This window comes from Poromitra crassiceps (assembly GCF_964638095.1).
Source record: "Poromitra crassiceps genome assembly, chromosome: 5".
Classification (NCBI taxonomy): domain Eukaryota; kingdom Metazoa; phylum Chordata; class Actinopteri; order Beryciformes; family Melamphaidae; genus Poromitra; species Poromitra crassiceps.
In genome coordinates this window covers 12,027,104-12,052,024 of record NC_139642.1, presented here as the reverse complement: position 1 = coordinate 12,052,024, position 24,921 = coordinate 12,027,104, and the positions used below count along the sequence as shown (strand labels likewise).

Genomic DNA, 24,921 nt, shown 5'->3' with positions numbered 1-24,921 from the left:
TTTGCTGCTTGCTACACCGCTGTCTGTGGTAACGTTGAGCTAACTAACAGTCCGCCCTCTAATGTGACCGACCAGTCGTCCGTATTCAGCAATGTTCGTTCCGCTCCGTCGGCTTAACATTATAGTCATCGACTTCTCCCGCATTATAAATTACAAATCTGCGGGAATTGGCAAAAATATGTGCGGTTCTCGCAATCCCGTGCCGAATTTTAAGCCCTGGATAAGATAGATAGATAGATGGTAAAGAAACCAGATAATAATCACATTTCAGAAGCTGGAACGAGAGCATTTCAAAATATGCCCGCCTCCCCCCCCCCCCCCCCCCCCCCACCCGTAAAAGTGAGTCAAAGAAAATGATGAATTAATTAATTTTCTGTTGACCGAATAATGGACTAATCATTGCAGCTATTATTTTCTCACAGTAGTCTTGATGAGTAATACCACTTCCCCTTAAATGGTTTGACAGTTTTGTGATAAAATGTCTGAGCAAGTGGTGTTGCAATCTCTCCCAGGATGACTCTGGAGATATTCTTGACTCGTGGAGGACGTGGCGTGGTCACTAGTTCACTGATTGAAATAGATAGTGGTAGACTTGACCTTAGCTTGGTGGGCTGTAAGTCTAAGCTGCTGTGTGGCATGTTCTCCAGCTCTGTCTAGTCTAGTGTTTCCTCTGCTCTCCGTGGTGGCCCTTGGCCTGTGCTGTATACGTGATGGCTCTGTGTGATCTGCTTTATTTAGGGGCTGTTCTTGGATGATTTCTACTAGAGCCTGACCGATACTGGATTTTTGAGGCCGATACCGATATTAGGGAGTAAAAAAATACCATTATCGATAGGGGTGCACCGATCGATCGGCACGCAATCTGTATCGGCCGATTTGGACCTCAAATATGTGATCTGCTGTTTCCGATATTCCTTTAATGTTGCCGATCGCATAGCCGATCATGCTGCACGTGAGAAACATGAGGCAGCCCATTTTCATGTCTTCAATGTCTATCGTTTAACTTTCATATTGTGCTCTAACGTTTATATCATTGTGTTGCAAAGCACACGCTTTGCTTTCATCAGTGTACTCACCTCCATGCACACACCGCACCAGACTGTCAACACACCCCTTGCGTCTTTGAATCACACAAATCAGCTGGTGATTAGAGCAGACTCAGCAGAGAGAAGTTACCTCCAGTCCTCCCGCCTACCGAGGCATTTGCATGCTGTTAAGTCCGTGTGTATTAAAGTCCCAGATTGACACGGTGGTACTGTGGTAGTCGGGGTAGTGCACGCGCACACACAGACAATTTCCACGCAAGCATTGATGTTCCCGCGGGCACTTTGAAGGAAGCGAAAGTGTGCGGCTGAGTATGTGGATGTGCGCTCCGTTCAGACGGACTTTCTTCCTTTCTTTGGACAGTTGATGAACATGTTCTAATCCCTTTCTTCCATGTGTGCGTATATGACCAACCAGTAAGTCATTATTATGTTAATATTCCTGTATTGCATTCCCTTTTGGTTTTAGATCGATCTACCTGCAATCATTGCAATAACGTTTGTTTAGGCGTGCACTTGCGGTTTGATTGTCTGTTGCGCTAATTAATGCCACTACTCAGATGGAGTTTAGCTCGTGTGTAGCTTGTGATTCTGTTGTTTCTCCCGTCATATAACCCTGTCACCATTATGTAGATCGCACTCATAGTGCTGCTAATTATAACACTGTAACTCGGCCTCGATGGGCGGGTCGTTTTGATGTTCGTTCGATGCGGATCCCAATGTATGACGGTTATTGTGCATAACCCCGGTTCTATGAGTGGGAGCTCTTTGGCTTTAGTCATGGTTCAAGACTGGTGTTTAAGAGTAACTGACTTACAGTTTACCTAATTATCATTTATATATTATTAGTTGTTAATTATCACTATAATTGGCCTATATAACAGCAAGCTTGGTTACTGACCTGTTTGTATATTTTATTGCCTCCTTTTTCCAGACCACACACAATCCTACTATTCCTGTCATAATGCTGTAAAGAGCCTATACTGCTGTACTGTACTGAAGAGAACTGACAACTAAACGGTTGAACTCCCATCTGTCTCCTGCCTCGTGTTTTTACGGACACCCCAGGGCGTATATATATATATATCGGTAATCGGTAATCGGTGATCGGTCGATGATCGGTTGGGCAGATATTTCTCATAGGTGATCGGTGGCAAAAAACGTGATCGGTGCACCCCTAATTATCGATATATCGGCCGATATTCTTTTCTTTTTTCTTTTTTTGATTTTTTTATCCAATTTTTATCCCCCATTAGTGCTAATTTTGAATTTATTTATCCTGGTTGCTGCTCCACCCTCTGCCGATCTGAGGAGAGCCGAAAACTGGCTCCATGCTTCCTCCGAGATGGGCAGTTAGCCAGCCGCTTCTTTTCACCTGACAGGGGAAGCTTCACCGGTAGGACATAGCACGTGGGAGGATCACGCTATTCCAACCAGTTCCCCTCCCTCCGAACAGGCGCCCCTAACGACCAGAGGAGGAACCACATCAGCAACCCTCAAATATCAAACACTTGACAAAGATATGAGTTGACATGAATTGAAATGTGTAATGTAGGCAGGATATTTTACAGCTTATTAATAAACTCAATGCAATGAAACAGTAAACTTAACTGGGAATTTAATAATTATAAATAACTAGAAATACAAAAACACAATAGCACAAATAGTTAAGAAAAAATATCAAATATACACAACATGCTGTCTATAACTTAAAAAAAAAAAAAAAAAAGGCAATATCAGTGCACCATATCGGCCGATACGATATATCGGTAATCGGCCAATATCGGCCGATAATATCGGTGAACCGATATATCGGTCGGGCTCTAATTTCTACAATTTTCTTGGTGTATTTCCTGACTAGTTTAGGGGCCTGCATTTTGTCCTGTGTGTTACATCCCTGTGTGTTACATCCCTGTATGTTACATCCCTGTGTGTTACATCCCTGTATGTTACATCCCTGTGTGTTACATCCCTGTGTGTTACATCCCTGTGTGTTACATCCCTGTATGTTACATCCCTGTGTGTTACATCCCTGTGTGTTACATCCCTGTGTGTTACATCCCTGTATGTTACATCCCTGTATGTTACATCCCTGTGTGTTACATCCCTGTGTGTTACATCCCTGTGTGTTACATCCCTGTATGTTACATCCCTGTGTGTTACATCCCTGTGTGTTACATCCCTGTATGTTACATCCCTGTATGTTACATCCCTGTGTGTTACATCCCTGTATGTTACATCCCTGTGTGTTACATCCCTGTATGTTACATCCCTGTATGTTACATCCCTGTATGTTACATCCCTGTGTGTTACATCCCTGTGTGTTACATCCCTGTATGTTACATCCCTGTATGTTACATCCCTGTGTGTTACATCCCTGTGTGTTACATCCCTGTATGTTACATCCCTGTATGTTACATCCCTGTGTGTTACATCCCTGTATGTTACATCCCTGTATGTTACATCCCTGTGTGTTACATCCCTGTATGCTTCTCTGGAAAACAATAAACAAGGACATAAGTTCTAGTCTTGATTTCCACTTGAGACTTGAGGCTGGGTGCTTCTGCTGTGACACTAGTTTCCCCCTCTCTGCTTATCAGCAGCTGTGAGGTGGACTCTGGCCCTGTTCCCAAGGGCCCTGGCCCACGCTGCACCACTGGCTTCAAGGTCCTAAGCACAGGACTAGGGCTGTCAAAATTGCCCCAAAATCATATTCGAATATTCCCTCTAAGCAAATCATATTCGTTCGAATATATTCAAATACTAAAAAATATAGATATATACAAAAAAATATATAACTGTATATATATTTTGCATGTGTGGCAAGGCAAACCAATACAACCAGAGAGCTTATATAACTACTTGGTATATTTATTTGAACATAAACATTGTTTTTGTCAACATAAACATTGTTTTCCTCCCCATATTTATTCAGTCAGTACTAATACAGTATAGTAGCCTACTAGTAGTAGCCTTGTGATGTTTTTAAATAACCAGGTAAACGATGTATGTTTTTATGTTGCCCTCTTGGCCAGGTTTTTTTTTACCTGGTTAAATGTAAAAAAAAATATATATTTTTTTTTAAATAATAATATATTTGAATATTAGTTTTCATATTCGAATATTATTTTAATCTTTATATTCGAATATATATTCGAAGATAGAATATTCTTTGACAGGCCTACACAGGACTGGCCTTGTCTGTCGCGCACGTCAGGCGCTAAACCAAGTGCCATAGGAAGTTGAAGATGATAGACGGGCCGGATGAGAGTCAAAAGTTGTGATGAGAGAGTGATGCTTCAGCTGTAAGAGTGTAGGGTGTGTGTGTGTGTGTGTGTGTGTGTGTGTGTGTGTCTGTGTGTGTGTGTGTGTGTGTGTGTCTGTGTGTAGGAGTAGATGACATGATTTGGGCTTTGTATTTGAAGTGTACCCAGAGCGAGGCGGGGTCCATTGTCTTGTCTCGGGGACATTTTTTGGCAGGACACAAAGCTGTTGTGGGGATGGAACCGGAGACCTTCCAGTTACAGGAGGGTGTCAGCTAAAGTAGGTCGCACGTAAGTCAGTGACGGTGTGGGTGTGTGTGTGTGTGTGTGTGTGTGTGTGTGTGTGTGTGTGTACACACACTGTATGAGGATTTCAGAATCAGTATTCAATGACACAAGGCTTGTGTGCTCCCAGAGGATTTTCCAAAGTAAAGCAGTCATGTCTCTCGTCTTTTGCAAAAAGAACACTGCCGTCATCTTAAACCCCCCCCCCCTCTCTCTCTGTGTGTACTCTGTGACATGCAAACGCTGGAGCTGCAAATTGCCAAAGGGGAGAGAGGGGGAGGGGGGGGAGTGAAGGACATGTCAGCACATAGCTCAGCTCCACGTGGCTGCCGGTCTCCTCCCCCTTCTGAGCCGGAAGGGCTGAACCAGCCTCTCTCTCTCTCTCTCTCTCTCTCTCTCTCTCTCTCTCTCTCCTGCTGCTGCTGTGGCAGCCCCTCCCCCCTCCTTCCTCTCTCGCTCTGAGAAAAGGGTGAGCCTGAAAAAAGCAGAGAAGTGACTTTAGGCCGAGTGTGCAGGATAACAGAGAGAGAGAGAGAGAGAGAATGAGAGAAAAAGGGGAGTTTCTTCAGCTCGCTGCAGTTCATTTGATAACGTTAGGACACTTTTTTTTTTTTCCTAGAAACTCCCTCCCCCCTCTCCTCTCCTGCTCTCCCCCACCTCCCTCCTCCTCCTCCTCCTCCCCCACCCGGCCCCTTTGACTGTCTGTTAGTCTCTGTGGGCGGGGGTGCGCACATTCCAGTACCGTAGCTCCGTAGCTTTACAAGGCCAGTCACTCTGTCTTTTTTCCCCCTTTCCCTCTCCCTGCTCTGTGCCTGTGAGAGAGAGGGAGAGAGACACAAGTTGCTAGCTAGCTAGCTAGCTTTCTGAGAGCTGCTGGACCCAGCCCTAGCTCTTATCCTACTACCCTGTCCGGGGGTGGGGGGTTTCCTGGCTGTCTACCTCTGAGTTAAATCAAGGGGAAACCTACGCTGGCTACTTCCAGGCCCCCCAGCCTGCTTTGCGGGGGGATCAAAGTCCAGCTGCAGGAGGAGGCCCCTGGGCTGGCAGCGCTACTCCAGCCCCAGGATGAGAGAGGCCCGCTAGGGTCTCCGGAGCTCAGGGAGAGCGGGTACTAACTGACAGACTGCATCAGGTAAAAAAGCTCCTTCGGCGAGAATGTTGTTGCGGGACCTTCTTTAGAGTTTGATAGTTCTCTCTGTGTTGGATGACTCTGTCTTTAGCAGCATTCAGGCTCATACCAGTTCCATGACAGCTCAGCCTTCCTGCAGTGTGTATGTGGAGTGTGTGTGTGTGTGTGTGTGTGTGTGAGAGAGAGAGAGCAGCAGAATCAAAAACATGTGCTTGCTATGTAGGGCCACTCTGTAGGGCCACTCCTTGTGAGTAGTGAGTGATCACTGATCAGATTTTTCACTCTTATCTTTTTTGTTCGTCAGCAGATTAGAGTTGTGTGTCTACACACAGTTGTGTGTCTACACACAGTTGTGTGTCTACACACAGTTGTCTACACAGGAAAGCCGTCTGTTGTCACGCCCGATTGTGCTTTCTTTGCACTAGTGCTCCTGAGAGCTCAGGCATTCTTCTCCTACAGGCTCGGCCTGCTGTGGAATTCTGTTTGGTAACTTGGCTCAAAGGTGGAGAACTCCTTCATTCACTCTGCTCGCTCGGCCCGACGCTTCGACGAGTGACTAAGAACTGAAACGCGTTTTAGCTTCTGTCTGCGGCGGCATAAGAATGTGCCCTGTCAGCTGCACCACGTCGCTGATTTATAGCGTTTGGGTTTGGTTGTGTGCCTCTGCTTCACAATGTGAGACATTTTTATCTCTCGTCGGAACGAGAGGCAGCTAGCGAGCCGCGGGGCTAGAGGGAGAAGGCAGAGAGGAACCGACGACCCGACGCGTTGCATCATGGGTATCTGCAGGTCTGCTCGTTCGTGCTCACCTCTCTTCAGCATGAAACGTTCTCCTCTCCGCCTCCCTCTTTTCTTTTTATAGTTTATCTCTTGAGATGTTCTGCCCGATCTGTTCTCATCTCTCCATCCTACCTGCTTCTGTTCTCCTCCTCTCTCTCTCTCCTCTCCTCCACAGATCAGGATACGAGACCCAAACCAAGGCGGCCGAGACATCACAGAAGAGATTATGTCAGGAGGGCGCAGCGGCTCCACTCCAACCCCTCCACAGGTGAGCTGTCACATCCCCCACGACTTCACCTCCACGTCACTGTCACAACTTTGAGTCACACCTGGAAGTGTCACCAGGCAGCCATTTTCACATTGCCTCGGTCAAATTGAGTGAAATTGGCATTTCAGGTGCAAGACCAAAACAAAAGCTGTAGTACTCACAGATCAGCGTTTTCCACCATTTGGCAGCTTCCTCTATTCAGACGCTTCAAATAACGCTGGACTCAGCTGTGTGAGCATAGCTCGTGGGCTACGTGTTAGCTACGTGGGCTACGTGTTAGCTACGTGGGCTACGTGTTAGCTACGTGGGCTACGTGTTAGCAGCGTTTCATACAGCGACCTCAGTATCTTATCTCTCTTCAGGCACTGACTTCTATCTTGCAGTCAGCTGAAAGGTAACGAGGCTAATGTGCTGTAAACTGATCTGAGTGCTGTTAACTCCCATCTGCTTATAGCTGCTGCTGTTGAGAAGCAAATGTAACATACAGCTAGTTACAGATGATTACCTCCTCAACCTATCAAGTTGGCTACGTTTCAAAACCCTGGTTTACCAAGATGCTGTTTCCTGATCTTTGTTTCCTGTCAAATACATTGTACCAGCTTGGTCTATCGTTATCATAGCACCCATATAAATATGATCTGAAACAAAAATGTACCTGGGCAACTGTTAATTTATATGGGTGGGCTGCCCGGATATTATCAATGTATGGAAAAAGCTGCAGAACGCTGGTCCTCATTCATGTTTTACACTAGAAGCTATCAAGTTGAAACTGATGCATCTACTACTTTACTACTGTACTCTGACATGTGCTGTAGTGAGCCAGCTGGAGACTCACTGCTGTACTCTGACATGTGCTGTAGTGAGCCAGCTGGAGACTCACTACTGTACTCTGACATGTGCTCTAGTGAGCCAGCTGGATACTCACTACTGTACTCTGACATGTGCTCTAGTGAGCCAGCTGGATACTCACTACTGTACTCTGACATGTGCTGTAGTGAGCCATCTGGAGACTCACTACTGTACTCTGACATGTGCTGTAGTGAGCCAGCTGGAGACTCACTACTGTACTCTGACATGTGCTGTAGTGAGCCAGCTGGAGACTCACTACTGTACTCTGACATGTGCTCTAGTGAGCCAGCTGGATACTCACTACTGTACTCTGACATGTGCTGTAGTGAGCCATCTGGAGACTCACTGCTGTACTCTGACATGTGCTGTAGTGAGCCAGCTGGATACTCACTACTGTACTCTGACATGTGCTCTAGTGAGCCAGCTGGAGACTCACTACTGTACTCTGACATGTGCTCTAGTGAGCCAGCTGGAGACTCACTACTGTACTCTGACATGTGCTCTAGTGAGCCAGCTGGAGACTCATGTGAAGCCTGGGTTTGTTCTCCTAGTCGAGTGGAAAACCTCACGGCTGATGGAACAAGAAGTGTTGTCCTGGCCACTAAGGTCATATCTCATTGTGTGTGTGTGTGTGTGTGTGTGTGTGTGTGTGTGTGTGTGTGTGTGTGTGTGTGTGTGTGTGTGTGTGTGTGTCTCCCATCAGTCAGCCATATCTGGATCAGAAAGTCCAGGACCGGCCAACGGTGAGAACGTAACAGCTGCTGCTACACCAGTACTGTTACAGTACTCTACACCAGTACTGGTGAAACCAGGTAAGTGGCACACGGACATGAACACACCGAGATATTAACACAGTCACACCCGGGGTACCGGCCAGGCTTACTAAGCTGTACAATGGGTTGACATGAAACTCCAGTGTATCTGTGGGGTCTTGAAAAGAGTTACTCATATCGTACCATACTCATAAGCTAGAAAAGAGGAAATAGCTCATTTGTAAGCCAGAGGACATATTTTCCATCAACATGTCTGGCTCCTGAAACATACAAATTATTTGATTGCTTTATTTGATGGGGACAAGGCATATACATGATCATTTCTCTGCATATCTGTGGCGCCTAAATATGTCTTTAAATATCTACATTTAAGGCCTAGAAATGTGTTGAAATATCTGAAATGCAGCTTCTGTATTAGATGGCTGAAGCAGGTCAGTCATACAGTAAGCATCATATCTGCTTTACTAAGCACAATGTGACTTCATGTCCCTTCATTTATTTCCTGTTGTGCTTTTTCCTACGCTGCCCATTTATAGTTTCACAACTTTTCATGACTCATGTTCAATCAGAAAAGATACAATTCCAGGTAGCATGAAAACATTTCCAAAAATGTGGCTTTGTGAAAGTTTCTTGTCGGTGCTCTAACTTCCTTTTCCTCATCATGTGACTGTTGACAGATGACAGAGGGAAGTCTACACCTCCTCCTCCATCCAAGACCCCTGAACTTACCAAGAGTGAGCCGCCCCCTACAGAGGCTACCTTGTCTGACACAAACACTAAACCCCCTCCTCCCCCCTCTGTCCCCCTGGACGCACCCGCCTGCTCAGGCGACGCCCCTCTCGACACTACGCCCACGCCCCCACCCAGCGCTCCCGTCGCCGACGTGATGGATGCACCCCCGCCTCCACCCAGGGAACCCACTCCGACCCCGCTATTGGCGCCCGAGGTGCCGGCCTACCCTGCACCCATCCACGACCCCGTCCCCGCCCGCGCCGTGCGAGACAAAACGGACAAGAAAGACACGGGGGCAGTAAAGGAGGAGGCGAAAGAGGAGCAGTCTAAAGCGGAAGCTGCAACTTCCTCCTCGGATGTGCCCCCTACTTCTTCCTCCTCCACCGCTAACGGAGTGGCAATGGTGAGGCTGTCGGTCACGTTGCCCCCCGGCCAGTCAGAAGCCCCTCTGGAGTCTCCCATCGCCCAGCCCGAGGAGCTGCGCCTCCCCAACGGCCTGCCGCTGCCGGCCCCTCAGGACCCCGAGGTCCCCGGCGTCCGCACGGCCGAACGCGACGACAGCCCCATCGCCGAGCCCGACGTCGTCCCGCAACTCGTCGAGCCGACCTCTGCGCCCATCCCCCCGGCAGTGCCCGTGCCCGTCGTCCAGGCAACACCCGTTGTCCAGGCGAAGCCCGTGCCCGTCGTCCGGGCAACGCCTGCACCCGTCGTCCAGGCGACACCCGTGATCCCGGCGACGCCTGTGCCCGTCGTCCAGGCGGCATCCGCGCCCGTCGCCCGGGCAACGCCTGCACCCGTCGTCCAGGCGACACCCACGCCTGTTGCCCGGGCAAGGCCCGCGACCGTAGTCCAGGCAACGCCCGTGCCCGTCAGCCAGGCGACACCTGCGCCCGTCGTCCAGGTGACACCTGCGCCCGTCGACCAGGCGACACCTGCGCCCGTCGTCCAGGCGACACCTGCGCCCGTCGTCCAGGCGGCCCCCGTGCCCGTCGCCCAGGCAGCTCCCGTCACCCAGGTGCCGCCCATTGCTCAGGCGGTACACATGCCCGTCGCCCAAGCGGCCCCCGTGCCTGTCACTCAGGCAGCTCCCGTCGCCCAGGTGGTAGACGTGCCCATCGCCCAGGCGGTGCCTGTGCCCGTCGTCCAGGCGGTGCCCATCACCCAGGCAGCAGCGCCCGCCCAGTTAGTGCCTGCCCAGCCCGCGCTCCAAAAGACAGTTCAGCCAGTCGCCGTGGAGGTCAAGGCGGACAGCCCAGTGCCGCCACCTGTCGCCAAGGGGGAGACACCTCCTCCCACAGAGACAGTTGCCGCCGCTGCCCCGGAAACGGTGCCCTCCCCCGCCCCTCCCACAGCAGAGGAGAGGGAGGAGCCATCCCCTCCCCCCACAGCCACCCCCGCCCCTGAAGAAACGACTATGCAAGGTCAGTGGATCTGTCTGATAAATAAGAATAAGCTTATTTTATAACATGCTTTCCAAGACATATCCAAGAGCAATGAATGAATCAGTCATGGAGTTTTGTGGTGCTATTGCTCAGACTCTGCATTCATCTAAGGCTGATTGTGATTGTATTCCTTCCTGTAGCTGCTGTGTCCGTGCCAAAGAAGAAGAGGAAGATGAAGGAACTGAACAAGAAGGAGGCTGTTGGAGACCTCCTGGATGCCTATGCAGAGGTGTGTGTTTGTTTTCCACTCTCAACCTGCCTGTTTGCCAGTCACTTGGTGGCCCGTTTCTACTGGGGACTTTGCACTAATCTTCCTCCCCCATCGCTCTCTGCCCTCCCTGCTTCCTTCCAGGATCAGGTGGTGGAGGCCCCACCGGAGCCCGAGCCGACCGCCGCCCCGGCACCAGAAGCCCAGGCCCCCGCCACTGCCTCTCCTGCCCCCGAGGATCCTGACCTCACCTGGGAGGACAAGGAGGACAAACTGGTGGATGCCGAGAACATTAAGCCGGAGCCTCCCAAGTCGGACGACAAGAAGTACCAGTACAAAGAGGGTGGGTCCCTGGACTTTGGTCCCATGCAGCAGACCCTGGACTGGCAATGCTGTTTAAACTATGATCTTATCTCACTCACTATATTCGTGAGCTAGCAGTGTGCTGACTAATTAGGGTTAAGTTTCACACTATTGAAAACGAGGGAGTGGCATTTCTCCCTACTGAGCTGTGAAGCGAAAGTTATGAGTAATGTAATGTGCGTTCAACGCTACTTGTGATATTGAAGCAGTAAGCCATAATGCGCGGGACACACATGTACCTGTGTGTGACGGCTACCTGGCTGAACTGCTGTTGTGTCCACACAGACACAGCGTTGCTGTTGTGTCCACACAGACACAGCGTTGCTGTTGTGTCCACACAGACACAGCGTTGCTGTTGTGTCCACACAGACACAGCGTTGCTGTTGTGTCCACACAGACACAGCGTTGCTGTTGTGTCCACACAGACACAGCGTTGCTGCTGCAGAGCTGCCTTCCAGTAGTAAACCGAGCAGGAGCCGAGACGCAGCCGAACTGCCGCGTTGTATTTTTGCCTGGGAACCACACGCGTCTGAATCTGGAGATGAGACGCAGCTGAGGTGCAGCCAGCCCAGCTGCTCGGGCGGGCAGGCTGTGTGGCTGCTCTAAGCTGTTAACATGGCCGCCGGAAGTGAAATCACCAGGCACGTGCGCCGCTCACACTGGATGTTTGTCCCGGCGGCGTAAGCCCTCGTTCACACAGGACGCTGAACGTAAGCAGAACTGAAGCTTGAAGCAGGCACAAGCTGAACGTACGCCAGAGTCCTGCGCGGGTCTGATTTTCAAGACCCGGTTCCGCCCGGCCCCGCGACGTGCAGTACCGACCCCGCTCCGCGAACCCGCACATATGATCAATCAGTACCGCAACCCACCCCGCCCCGCAGACATGAGACCCGCGCTCCGATCCGGAACCGCATATATATAATAACCGTTAATCTGCAGTGCAAACATTTTGTAGCGAACCTAACGAAACTGCCACCGTTTCACACGGGAGGCGAACAGCTCGTCAGCTGATGTACATTAATTAGCTTTTAGCAGCTGCTAGCTCACTAACCAGCTGGATAGCTCTGCTATCAGACACACAGACAGTTACAGCAAGCAAAGTGACTTACCAGCCACACCCCCCCTGCCAGACACACCCCCTGCCTCCATCTGAGTGCAACAGAAAAACATACATGGCTCATACGTTGTCGTTGTTCCACCCGCCGCCCGTCCGCATTTAGACCCACCAATTTACAGAAGTGTATTTTTTACCCGCCCCCCCAGCGGTTTTTTGCGGGTACCCGGCGGGGCCCCGCGGAACCCCGACCCGGTGCAGGACTCTGACGTACGCCTTACCGTTCACACAAGACGACTTGTCTTTTCCTCTCAGCGCCTACTCTCGCACCTTGAACCCGCCCACACCCCCCATTGACTTCATGCCTTGGAAATTCGACGTCTATCCTGAGTGATCGCTTCGGCGTGGCGTGAGCGTGGCTTCGGCAAGGCGTCAGCGTGGCGCGCGCGCGGGTGGTGTGAACGGCTTCAAGGACGCCGAAATGGAACTTGTGGGTTCAGCGTAGGTAGAGCTTCGGTTGAGCGTTGCTTCGGCGTACTGTGTGAACGGGGGCGTAAGGCTAAGAGCAGCTAAGAGGCGGGGTTTGGAATGACGCGTTGCCCTCTCGTGACACTGTAAAAAGCTAGAAAATTAAACACTCAATATGTTTTATTTTGAATCGATAATAGATACAAAATAAATAGTAATTAAAGGCTTATCTTGTGCCAAGTAAAACATATATTGCCCAAGAAAAAGGCAACATTTAATAGGCTTTGTTTCTTTGTCATCGTCAGTTTTTGTCTTTCTTTCTTTCTTTCTTTCCGGTCCACAGACAAACAGGCAAACTGAACTCACACACATTTCTCTCCCCTCCTGTTTCAGACAATTGGAAGCCCCTCAACGCAGAGGAGAAGAAGCAGTATGATAGGGAGTTCCTCCTGGGCTTCCAGTACATCTCTGCCAGCATGAACAAGCCTGAGGGTCTACCGGCCATCAGTGACGTTGTACTAGACAAGGTAAAGACACGTCTGAGGGTCTGCCAGTCATCAGTCATGTTGTACTAGACAAGGTAAAGACACACCTGAGGGTCTGCCAGTCATCAGTCATGTTGTACTAGACAAGGTAAAGACACACCTGAGGGTCTGCCAGTCATCAGTCATGTTGTACTAGACAAGGTAAAGACACGTCTGAGGGTCTGCCAGTCATCAGTCATGTTGTACTAGACAAGGTAAAGACACGCCTGAGGGTCTGCCAGTCATCAGTCATGTTGTACTAGACAAGGTAAAGACACGCCTGAGGGTCTGCCAGCCATCAGTCATGTTGTACTAGACAAGGTAAAGACACGTCTGAGGGTCTGCCAGTCATCAGTCATGTTGTACTAGACAAGGTAAAGACAAGCCTGAGGGTCTGCCAGTCATCAGTCATGTTGTACTAGACAAGGTAAAGACACGTCTGAGGGTCTGCCAGTCATCAGTCATGTTGTACTAGACAAGGTAAAGACACGTCTGAGGGTCTGCCAGCCATCAGTCATGTTGTACTAGACAAGGTAAAGACACGTCTGAGGGTCTGCCAGTCATCAGTCATGTTGTACTAGACAAGGTAAAGACACGTCTGAGGGTCTGCCAGTCATCAGTCATGTTGTACTAGACAAGGTAAAGACACGTCTGAGGGTCTGCCAGTCATCAGTCATGTTGTACTAGACAAGGTAAAGACACACCTGAGGGTCTGCCAGTCATCAGTCATGTTGTACTAGACAAGGTAAAGACACGTCTGAGGGTCTGCCAGTCATCAGTCATGTTGTACTAGACAAGGTAAAGACACGCCTGAGGGTCTGCCAGTCATCAGTCATGTTGTACTAGACAAGGTAAAGACACACCTGAGGGTCTGCCAGCCATCAGTCATGTTGTACTAGACAAGGTAAAGACACGTCTGAGGGTCTGCCAGCCATCAGTCATGTTGTACTAGACAAGGTAAAGACACACCTGAGGGTCTGCCAGTCATCAGTCATGTTGTACTAGACAAGGTAAAGACACGTCTGAGGGTCTGCCAGTCATCAGTCATGTTGTACTAGACAAGGTAAAGACACGTCTGAGGGTCTGCCAGTCATCAGTCATGTTGTACTAGACAAGGTAAAGACAAGCCTGAGGGTCTGCCAGTCATCAGTCATGTTGTACTAGACAAGGTAAAGACACGTCTGAGGGTCTGCCAGTCATCAGTCATGTTGTACTAGACAAGGTAAAGACACGCCTGAGGGTCTGCCAGCCATCAGTCATGTTGTACTAGACAAGGTAAAGACACACCTGAGGGTCTGCCAGCCATCAGTCATGTTGTACTAGACAAGGTAAAGACACGTCTGAGGGTCTGCCAGCCATCAGTCATGTTGTACTAGACAAGGTAAAGACACACCTGAGGCGGGTCTGCCAGCCATCAGTCATGTTGTACTAGACAAGGTAAAGACACGTCTGAGGGTCTGCCAGTCATCAGTCATGTTGTACTAGACAAGGTAAAGACACGTCTGAGGGTCTGCCAGTCATCAGTCATGTTGTACTAGACAAGGTAAAGACACGTCTGAGGGTCTGCCAGCCATCAGTCATGTTGTACTAGACAAGGTACAGACACGCCTGAGGGTCTGCCAGCCATCAGTGATGTTGTACTAGACAAGGTAAAGACACGTCTGAGGGTCTGCCAGCCATCAGTCATGTTGTACTAGACAAGGTACAGACACGCCTGAGGGTCTGCCAGCCATCAGTGATGTTGTACTAGACAAGGTAAAGACACGTCTGAGGGTCTGCCAGCCATCAGTCATGTTGTACTAGACAAGGTAAAGACACGCCTGAGGGTCTGCCAGCCATCAGTCATGTTGTACTAGACAAGGTAAAGACACGTCTGAGGGTCTGCCAGCCATCAGTCATGTTGTACTAGACAAGGTAAAGACACGTCTGAGGGTCTGCCAGCCATCAGTCATGTTGTACTAGACAAGGTAAAGACACGTCTGAGGGTCTGCCAGCCATCAGTCATGTTGTACTAGACAAGGTACAGACACGCCTGAGGGTCTGCCAGCCATCAGTGATGTTGTACTAGAAAAGGTACAGCCATTCAGACACAAGACATGCCCTTTTATGAATGAATAAAGACAGACTTGCCGTGGTAGTCTGTTAGACGGGGGTCAGGGCATACACTTACTTGACATTACTTGACCACCGACACCATCATTTTTCTTGACTTAAAGGGTGACTTTGCCGATGTTCAACCAGTGTTGTATCATGACAAAATCAGTAGTGTATGCAAATGGACAAAGTTGAACTCCCCTCCATCTTGCCTGGACCGAGAGCTCCCCGCTCATTCACAGTGCTTCCAGCACCACATTTGGTGCGATAGTGACAGTAATAGTGACACCATGGCAAAGCTACTCCAAATTACATTGTTATGACATCATTTGGACCAGGAAGTTATGTGAATGGACGGGGAGCTCTCGGTTCAGGCAAAATAGAGAGAAGTTAAACGTAGTTCATTTGCATATATACTACCAATTTTGTAATGATGGAAAGCTGGTTGAAAATGAGCAAGTCAAGTCAAGTCAAGTTTATTTATATAGCCCTAATTCACAAGCATGTCTCAGAGGGCTTCACAGAAAGTATGTCTAGCTGATTCTAGCTAACACACAGTAACAAGAATATACAGAATAAAGATAACATTTGAACATTTGAAGAAAGCAGGAGAGTGGAGGAGGGAGGGAGAGGGAGGAGAGAGGAGAGGGGGGAGGTGGGGAGAAAATAGGAAATGTGGAGAGGTGGGAGGGCGCAGGGGAAGGAGAGCAGTGGGAATGTGAGAGAGGGGAGAGGACAGAGAGGAGGAGAGAACAGAGAAGGAGAGGTGGAAGGGTACAGGGGGGGTAGAGTAGAGGTAGGGTCTAGGGTGGAGGGAGGGAGGGAGGAGAGGGGGGAGGTGGGGAGAAAATAGGAAATGTGGAGGAGGAGAGAACAGGGGAGGAGAGATGAGGGTGCAGGGGAGGGAGAGCCAGGGTAGGGGTAGGGTCTAGGGTTGGGGGAGGGGAGGAGAGAACAGGGGAGGAGAGATGAGGGTGCAGGGGAGGGAGAGCCAGGGTAGGGGTAGGGTCTAGGGTTGGGGGAGGGGAGGGAGTAGGATACGGGCCCGGATTAGGGCGAGGGTGGGGAGAAATGGGAAATGTGGAGGAGGAGAGAACAGAGAAGGAGAGGGTGCAGGGGAGGGAGAGCAGGGGGAATGTGAGAGGGAGGAGAGGGCAGAGAGGAGGAGAGAACAGAGAAGGAGAGGTGGGAGGGCGCAGGGGAAGGAGAGCAGTGGGAATGTGAGAGAGGGGAGAGGACAGAGAGGAGGAGAGAACAGAGAAGGAGAGGTGGAAGGGTACAGGGGAGGTAGAGTAGAGGTAGGGTCTAGGGTGGAGGGAGGGAGTAGGATACGGGCCCGGATTAGGGCGAGGGTGGGGAGAAAATGGGAAATGTGGAGGAGGAGAGAACAGAGAAGGAGAGGTGGGAGGGTGCAGGGGAAGGAGAGCAGGGGGAATGTGAGAGAGGGGGGAGGACAGAGAGTAGAGGTGCAGGGGAAGGAGAGCAGGGGAAGAAGAGCAGGGGGAATGTGAGAGAAGGAGAGGGGGAGGACAGAGAGTAGAGGTGGGGTCTAGGGTGGAGGGAGGGAGTAGGATACGGGCCCGGATTAGGGCGAGGGTGGGAGGAAAATGGGAAATGTGGAGGAGGAGAGGACAGAGAAGGAGAGGTGGGAGGGTGCAGGGGAAGGAGAGCAGGGGGAATGTGAGAGAGGGGGGAGGACAGAGAGGCAGAGAAGGAGAGGTGGGAGGGTGCAGGGGAAGGAGAGCAGGGGGAATGTGAGAGAAGGGGGAGCAGGAAGTGGCAGGGATTCAGGAAAATAGGGGAGAAGAGGAGAAGGAGCAGAGGGGGGGGAGAATGAGGAGAGAGCAGGAGAAGGGAGGGGGGGGCGGTGGGATGTGGGGGAGGAAAGAGCATGGAAAGAGAGGAGAACAAGAAGGGGGAAGAAGGGAAGAAGCGGGGAAAGGGGGAAAGAGAGGGGGGGGGGAGAAGATCAGACAACTGACTACTCTAAGCATTAACCAGAGCTAACTGGGACATAGTATCTAGCTAATCTACAGCCTAATCTGGCCTATCCTACCCTGCTCTAGTCTGATTTTAGCCTGAACACTAACAGGTCAGCCTTAGGCTGTAGCTAATCTATCGCCTACCTAAGCTGTTCTAAACCAACCGGCAGCCCTCGACCAGTGATGAAGAGCACCGATGCCCCCCGACCCGGCCCCCGCCCACATATGGCGTGGGAGGGAAGGCCAGGCCGGGACACAGCGGCACCCCCTCACCCCCAGTGAACGCAAGAAAACCTTTCCACCATATGGATCGCCGCATGGATTGCCCCAGTGACTTGGCTGAGGAGGAACCTTGTGAGGTCGTTGTGCTAGGGGCCAATTGCTGCGGCCCAGGCGGACCCAGCCCCCACGCGACCCGCCCCCCCAGCCCCCAGCCACCAGCATAGTGACTGAGAGCGTGAGAGCAGGCCACGCGGGGGACGGGCCCACCCACCAGGCCACAGCAGCGGACCCCCATCTGGGGACTCCCCTCCGAGACAGGCCGAGAGATGCCGGGCTAAACCATGCACAGAGTTTCCGATAATGAAACTCTGTGAATGGTTTATTATGGAAATAAAATGTACAAGAGAACAGAAAATTGAAAATGTAAAAAAGAGTCCAACAAAAAAATAAGAAAATGCCATAAAAATGCCATAAAAATGCCATAAAAATGCCATAAAAAATGTAGTTTTTAAATTATCCTAAAATCAGGGAAGGGAGTTGAAAATGTAAAAAGTAGAGTCCAAACGAAATAGAAAATGTAGTCTTTAAGTGTTCGTAGGTTTAGAGAATACTAGCTAAGAGGAGGGGAGGGGAGGATAAGAGTCGGAGGTGGTGATTAAGGGGAGGGGAGGATAGGAGTTGGAGGTGATGAGGCTGGGGGGGGGGGGGGGGGGTCCCCCCCTTCCCTTAGGCAGGCAGGTGACCAGGATGATGAGGATAGGGGTCGGTGGTGGTGAAGAGCCCGGGGTGACAGACAGTAGATGGAGTAGCGGGTAGATGGCCTAGGGTGACGACAGGTGGCTAGGGCGATGACGGCCGGACCTAGGGCTGCAGCGGCGGGGGTGTACGTCAGGCCAATGAAGGACACCTGAGGGGGAGAGAGAGAAGAGAGCGGGGGAATCTGCGCAGAGGTGGAACTAACTCTATAGACAACAATAGAATTAGGTCAAAACAAAATTTATTAGGATTTTTTTTTTTTTTTTTTTTTTTTTTTTTAGGATGACTGATACTATACTGCTAATTCAGGTCTAAGTACCACCTAACACCACTGTCAATGATTCGGCCCTGTTTAGCGAACCTTAATCATGACCTACAACAAACAAAACTAAATTAGGTCAAGTCTAAGTTTATACTGATACTGCTGGCTTGTGATTGCCCGCTCAGCAGTTCAGGACTAGTTTTTTTTTTCACCAGCTATTAGATTTTGTATCTAAGCTACTGGGTCAAATGATGCCATATTATTAAATTAGGTCAAGTATAAGTTTATAATGATATTGCTGGCTTGAGACAGCCCGCTCAGCAATTCAGGATTGTATGTACTCAAGAGCTAATAAATATTTCTAGAGAATGACATCATCAAACACAACTATCAAGCACAGCCAAATGATTGGGAGAATAAATGGGTTTTGAGTCTAGTTTTGAAGATTTCAATGGAGCCAGCTTCCCTAACTGACAGAGGAAGCTGGTTCCAGAGATGTGGAGCACGGTAAGAAAATGCTCTGCTACCTGCTGATTTTTTCTTAATTTTAGGGACGGTAAGATAATTACCGTCCTGTGAGCGGAGAGTACGCGTGGGAACATAGGGAATGATTAGCTCAGATAAGTACGGAGGTGCGAGCCCATGCAGGGATTTATAGGTTAACAGAAGCACCTTAAAGTCTGATCTGGCCTGAATTGGGAGCCAGTGGAGGGAGATTAAGACCGGAGTTATATGATCAAACTTCTTAGTTCTAGTTAGAATTCTAGCAGCGGCGTTTTGCACGAGTTGTAATTTATTTGTGCTACAAAGTGGAAGGCCAGAGAATAAGACGTTACAGTAGTCGAGTCTAGATGAAACAAAGGCGTGTATTAAGGTTTCGGCATCCATTGCATTTAGCAAGGGACGGATCTTTGAAATATTGCGGAGATGAAAGAAAGCTATTTTAGTGATATCCTTAATGTGAGCATCGAATGACAGAGTAGGATCAAAGGTAACACCTAGGTTTTTCACCTTTGAGTTTGGAGTAATTACGCAGTTCTCAATGTTCAGACTAAGATCAGTGAGAAATGGAAGTTGGGTTTTTGGGCCAACAACTAGTAGTTCAGTTTTGTTGGCGTTTAGTCGTAAGAAATTATTTGACATCCAGTCTGTAACAGCGATTAAGCAGGATTCAAGATTAGCGAGTTTAGAGCGATCGTCTGGTCTAATTGGTATATAAATTTGGGTATCATCGGCATAACAGTGAAAGTTAATGCCATATCTACGGAAAATTTCGCCAAGAGGCAGTAAGTAAACTCCAAAGAGTAAGGGACCCAGGACTGATCCCTGCGGTACACCAAACTTCACTGAGGAGAATGTGGACATAATATTTTTATATGAGACACAGTGTGTCCTATCAGACAAATATGACTTTAGCCAGGATAGGGCAGTGCCCCGGATACCTACGTAGTTAGATAAGCGGTCTAGGAGGATCTTATGATCGATTGTATCGAAGGCTGCGCTTAAGTCTAATAAAATGAGAAGAGAGGAGAAATTAGAGTCGGACGCGAGGAGAAGGTCATTGGTTACTTTTGTAAGAGCAGTTTCAGTACTATGGAGTGATCTAAAACCAGATTGAAAGGGATCGAGAAGTTTATTATGCGAGAGGTAGTCAGTTAATTGTGTTGAGACTACTTTTTCAAGAACTTTAGAGAGGAAGGGGAGATTTGAGATTGGCCTGAAGTTGTTAAGAACCTCAGAATCAAGGTTTGGCTTTTTAAGTAGAGGTTTGATTACAGCAGATTTGAAGGAGGCAGGGACAATGCCAGAGGAGAGGGAGCTATTGATAATGTTAAGTAAGGGGGGGCCTAATATTGGAAGGAGTTCCTTAATCAACTTTGCAGGGAGAGGGTCGAATAAACAGGTTGTGGATTTAGATGAAAGTACAATTTTTGAAAGTGCATTTAGGGAGATAGTCTCAAAATTCGAGAGTATAGTACCGTAAATTCCGGACTATAAGCCGCGGCTTTTTTCCCGTTTTTTGGCCCCTGCGGCTTATATAACGGTGCGGCTTATCTATGGATTTTTTCCAAAAAAAAAAAAAAAAAATCTCTCTTTTTTAGCACTCTTTCTAACTATAAATCCACTTCTGTTTTAATTTCCTCTCTTGCCCTCTTTTAACAACATAACATAACATAACATAACACAACACAGGTAAGCAGAAAGAAAAAGACGAAGCAATCACGCCATGAATGAGGAAATGACTCACCTGCTGGAGGCTGGAGATACACGGCTTGGGCTAAACTTTTACTCCGTGAAACACTATCGATTAAGTCCGACATCGCTCAGAGGTTTTGAGCAGCTTGAAAACAAGTTTGAAAACGTGCAGAAGTCCATCCACTCACTCACTAAAGAAACTAAGGCAACCGTGAACAGAGTTTATAATGCGGAAAAGCGCATCCGCGCACTGGAGGACAAAAACAACACAGTGAGTCCGAAAATGGATAAAATGCAAAATCGAAACCCTGCACACGTAGGTTGATGACTTAATCAGCAGGAGTAAAAGAAATAACATTCGCCTGATCAATGTAAAAGAGGGAGCTGAGATGGGTGACATGGAAGCTTTCGTGGCAAAATCCTGTGTTACATCCTGGACCTGAAGGAAGGCGAGAAACCACCAGAGGTGGACAGGGCACACCGGGCGCCTCGGCCACGTCCAGACCCCGGCCTGCCACCGAGGGCCATCTTCATCTGCCTACTCCGCTGGCCCGACCGTCAACTCATCCTCCAGGCTGCGGGGAAGAAGCCTCTCCGCGTTGGTGCAACAGAAACGCGCAACATACAACAGCATCATCGAGTCAATGGATATCGCTTTGGCGTACTGTACCCAGCGAGACTCGTCATAACCATTGATGGACAGCGGCGGAACAAGAGCTCAAAGTGAAACTGCCGAATATCTTTTGAGTTGGACTGGTCAATAGTACTGTGAGTAACTAAAATAAAAAAATAAAAAACGGAATTCTCTCTTCTTTAGCACTCTTTCTAACTATAAATCCACTTCTGTTTTAATTTCCTCTCTTGCCCTCTTTTCACCACACCGCGGACACTGTGTGCACTGTAAAAATAAACAACGGTGGTGTTGTGTTATGTTGTTTTGTTGAAATGTTACGGTAATACGGTAAATGGGAGCTTCCTCAAACAGCCATCTCTTTCCCGACAATCCCCTCTGTGCGTGACCACTTACATATGGTAATTACGGTAAGCAAACGGCCACTCGGCCAACTCCCTCCCCCGACTACCAGGAGAAAATCACAAACTTCGGCGAATTCACACAAAGGAAGATCAAGGAATATTCACAACAAGACGAGCAGTAGAAGCGGAATATTATAGGAGTGTGAAAACATCCACAATCACCAACGGGTTCCAAAACGCTGGACTGCTGCGGGATGAAGAGGATGCCGCCACAGCTGGCGCTGAGGGCCGTCAGAGGCTTCAGAGGCTGTTCGATGCCGACAGTGACGAAGAGGAGTTCGTTGGTTTTGAGTGACAATGAAGGAGAGAGGAGAGTGGTTGACGAAGCCACCCTGAACCTGTTCGTTTCCGACACTGAAGATGAGGACTTTGGTGGTTTCAGTACGCAGGAAGAAGAGGAAGACGAGGATTAGTGACTTGACTTCTCTGGTTACAGGTTTGCTGCACATATAGCCTATTGTTGTGTGATTTTGTCTGGGGATTAGTGACCTGACTTTTGTTTTGTTTTGTTGAAATGTTAATAAATGGGAGCTTCCCCAAATAGCCATCTCTTTCCCGACATTCCTCTCTGTGCACGAACCCTTTCATATGGTAATTAAACATCAAAACACCCGCGGCTTATAGACCGGTGCGGCTTATAGAAGAAAAAAATAGTCAATTTTGGTCCCGCGGCTTATAGACCGGTGCGTCTTATAGTCCGGAATTTACGGTACTCTCGTCTAAGGTTCTAAGGACAGGGCTAGGAAAGGGGTTAGCACCCTTTGTGAGTAATAGAGAGTTGCTAATTTCATCTCTAATACAGATAATTTTACGGTTAAAGAAGTCAAGGAAATCATTAGCTGTAAATGGAGAGTTTGTATTGGGGGATGGTTTGCGAGTAAGATTTGCGACCGTGTCAAATAAAAATTTATGATTATTTTTATTAGTGTTAATAAGATCTGATAGGTAGGAGGCTCTTGCAGCGGAGAGCATACATTTGTATTTTAATAGGCTATCACTCCAAGCTAGTCGATAGACTTCAAGCTTGGATGATCGCCATTTACGTTCTAGTTTTCTGCATATTAGTTTTTGTGCGCGTGTATCGTCAGTATACCAAGGCGAGGGTTTTTTAGGGCGACGGATTTTAGTACGTAGAGGTGCGATAGAATCAAGCGAGGCGAGTAGGATTGAATTAAATTGATTTGTGAATTCATTAATGGAGTCGATCCGCTCTGGGAGAGAGGAAAGCGGCCCCGATAACAAATCAGCGAGTTCAGTGGGAGTAGAACTATCGATACGCCGGGCGGTATAGGTATCAGCTAGGTTTGATTGCCGGAGGGGCAGGTCTATTTTAAATTGAATGAGATAATGATCTGACAGTGCTGGAGGGTAAATCATGACTGACAGATCTGAGACGTTAATCCCACGAGCAAGGACGAGATCAAGCGTGTTGCCGTTAGAATGCGTTTGTAAAGAGCAAAGTGGCTCTTTAACTTAGTGAGGCGACAGACACTACAATTATAAACTAAAGGTGTCTGCTCTGTCTGCAGCACAGAGGAGCAAGTCACATTTCACTTTCACGTGACAAGAGTTAACTCGAGAGTGTAACTAGTAACTAGAGAGCAATGGTACTGTAACAGTTATCATAAAGGCAGTATACCGGACATGTTTTGGAAATCTCTGGTGAGCCTTTGCTTGTTCCACAACGCTGTATTGCCTGCTAGAAGTGCTAACCAGCTGATTACTTAGCTAGCAGCTGATAAGCTAACATCAGATGATGTTATCATGATCTGCTTTTTATTTCTCCTCACACAAAAACACTTAACGTTATGCAGAGAGTTGACCAACAAGACACTGGCGGAGGATTTGGTGTCAACGCAAAAGCACCAATTTGTCAGGATTGCAGATTTAAACCCAATGCTAACAGGGAACCTGATCAGGTTAATCAGGCAATCTGTAAAGCAGTTTGTTGCACAATCAACGACATGTTGGAGAAGGAGACGGGAACTGCAGGAAGCCCAGGTCGAGCCGACGAATATCTTTTGTTGTAAAATGTCCGGTGTAACTTGTTGTCACAAGTTTATTAACCGGTGTGAAAATGTCCTCACCATGGCATCCCTAAGACCAACTCCAACTATGAAATATATTGCAAGTTATGTTTTGCTAGGCTTTTGATCAGGACTATTGATACAATGTAATCAAGGTGTTTGTGACTGCAAACTTGACAAGACATTTTTTGCAGAATTGTAACTAAATTATAATGGGTTTTATGAATCGCCAGCATAGAAACACTTAATTAATCTGAGCGATGTGGTACCTCATTCCACTTATTTTTTGTGTGATCCCTCCATTGCTCTGTGTTTCTCTCTATTCAGGCGAATAAGACCCCTCTACGTCAACTGGACCCCAGTCGTCTAACAGGGATGAACTGCGGCCCTGATTTCACACCCTCCTACGCCAATCTTGGCAGACCTAACATGGGGGGAGGAGGCAGAGGACCAGTAAGTGACCCTCAGCAAATGTTAAGTGGATAGAAGCCTGCACTTGAAGGTTGTAGTTGGGTAATTCAATGTTTTTGGCTGAAATCTCTCATCGTCTCACCCCTTCTTCCCTCTCCTTGTCCTTCCCTTCCCATCCCTCCTTCTAGCCTCCGGGTATGGGCATGAACATGGGTATGGGCATGGGCATGATCGGCGTCGGCGGGCCACGGCGCTCCCAACAGGGCCAGAGGAAAGAGCCTCACCCGAGGAAGATCATCATCACCAGCATGTCGCTCAACGACGAGGTGAAGCTCAACAAGGCCGAGAAGGCCTGGAAGCCCTCGGCCAAGAAGCCGACCAACACTCGCGGAGCAGAGGAGCCCGAGGAGAGCGATCCGGAGGTTGCCAAGACCCAGGAGCTGTTCAAGCGTGTGCGCAGCATCCTCAACAAGCTGACCCCGCAAATGTTCCAACAGCTGATGAAGCAGGTGCAAGAGCTGACCATAGACACAGAGGAGAGGTTGAAAGGGGTCATAGACCTCATCTTCGAGAAGGCCATCTCCGAGCCAAACTTCTCGGTGGCCTATGCAAACATGTGCCGCTGCCTTATGACGGTAAGTGCCGCCCAAAATGTGCCACGTCTCTGAGCCACTGACTTATTAAGTGATGAGATGAAGGAACTGAGAGCCACCCCTTCTCCCTTATACGTCCTCAACCAAGTTAACCAACTGTGT

At 48.8% G+C, this 24,921-nt stretch overlaps 1 protein-coding gene across 3 annotated transcripts in view; it reads left to right on the top strand.

Annotated features, from left to right (window-relative positions):
- eif4g1b (eukaryotic translation initiation factor 4 gamma, 1b) overlaps window positions 1-24,921 on the top strand; it is a 101,195-nt gene that overhangs the window by 50,835 nt on the left and 25,439 nt on the right. For 2 of the 3 annotated variants that reach the window (XM_083636869.1, XM_083636868.1), the window contains 8 exons: window positions 6,676-6,768; window positions 8,321-8,429; window positions 9,068-10,543; window positions 10,705-10,793; window positions 10,917-11,115; window positions 13,051-13,184; window positions 24,083-24,208; window positions 24,355-24,801. In XM_083636869.1, the coding sequence (XP_083492995.1) occupies window positions 6,676-6,768; window positions 8,321-8,429; window positions 9,068-10,543; window positions 10,705-10,793; window positions 10,917-11,115; window positions 13,051-13,184; window positions 24,083-24,208; window positions 24,355-24,801 (2,673 nt within the window). Of the gene's footprint in view, window positions 1-5,434; window positions 5,724-6,675; window positions 6,769-8,320; window positions 8,430-9,067; window positions 10,544-10,704; window positions 10,794-10,916; window positions 11,116-13,050; window positions 13,185-24,082; window positions 24,209-24,354; window positions 24,802-24,921 lie in introns of those variants that run through there. The other variant, XM_083636870.1, reaches the window with a different exon arrangement.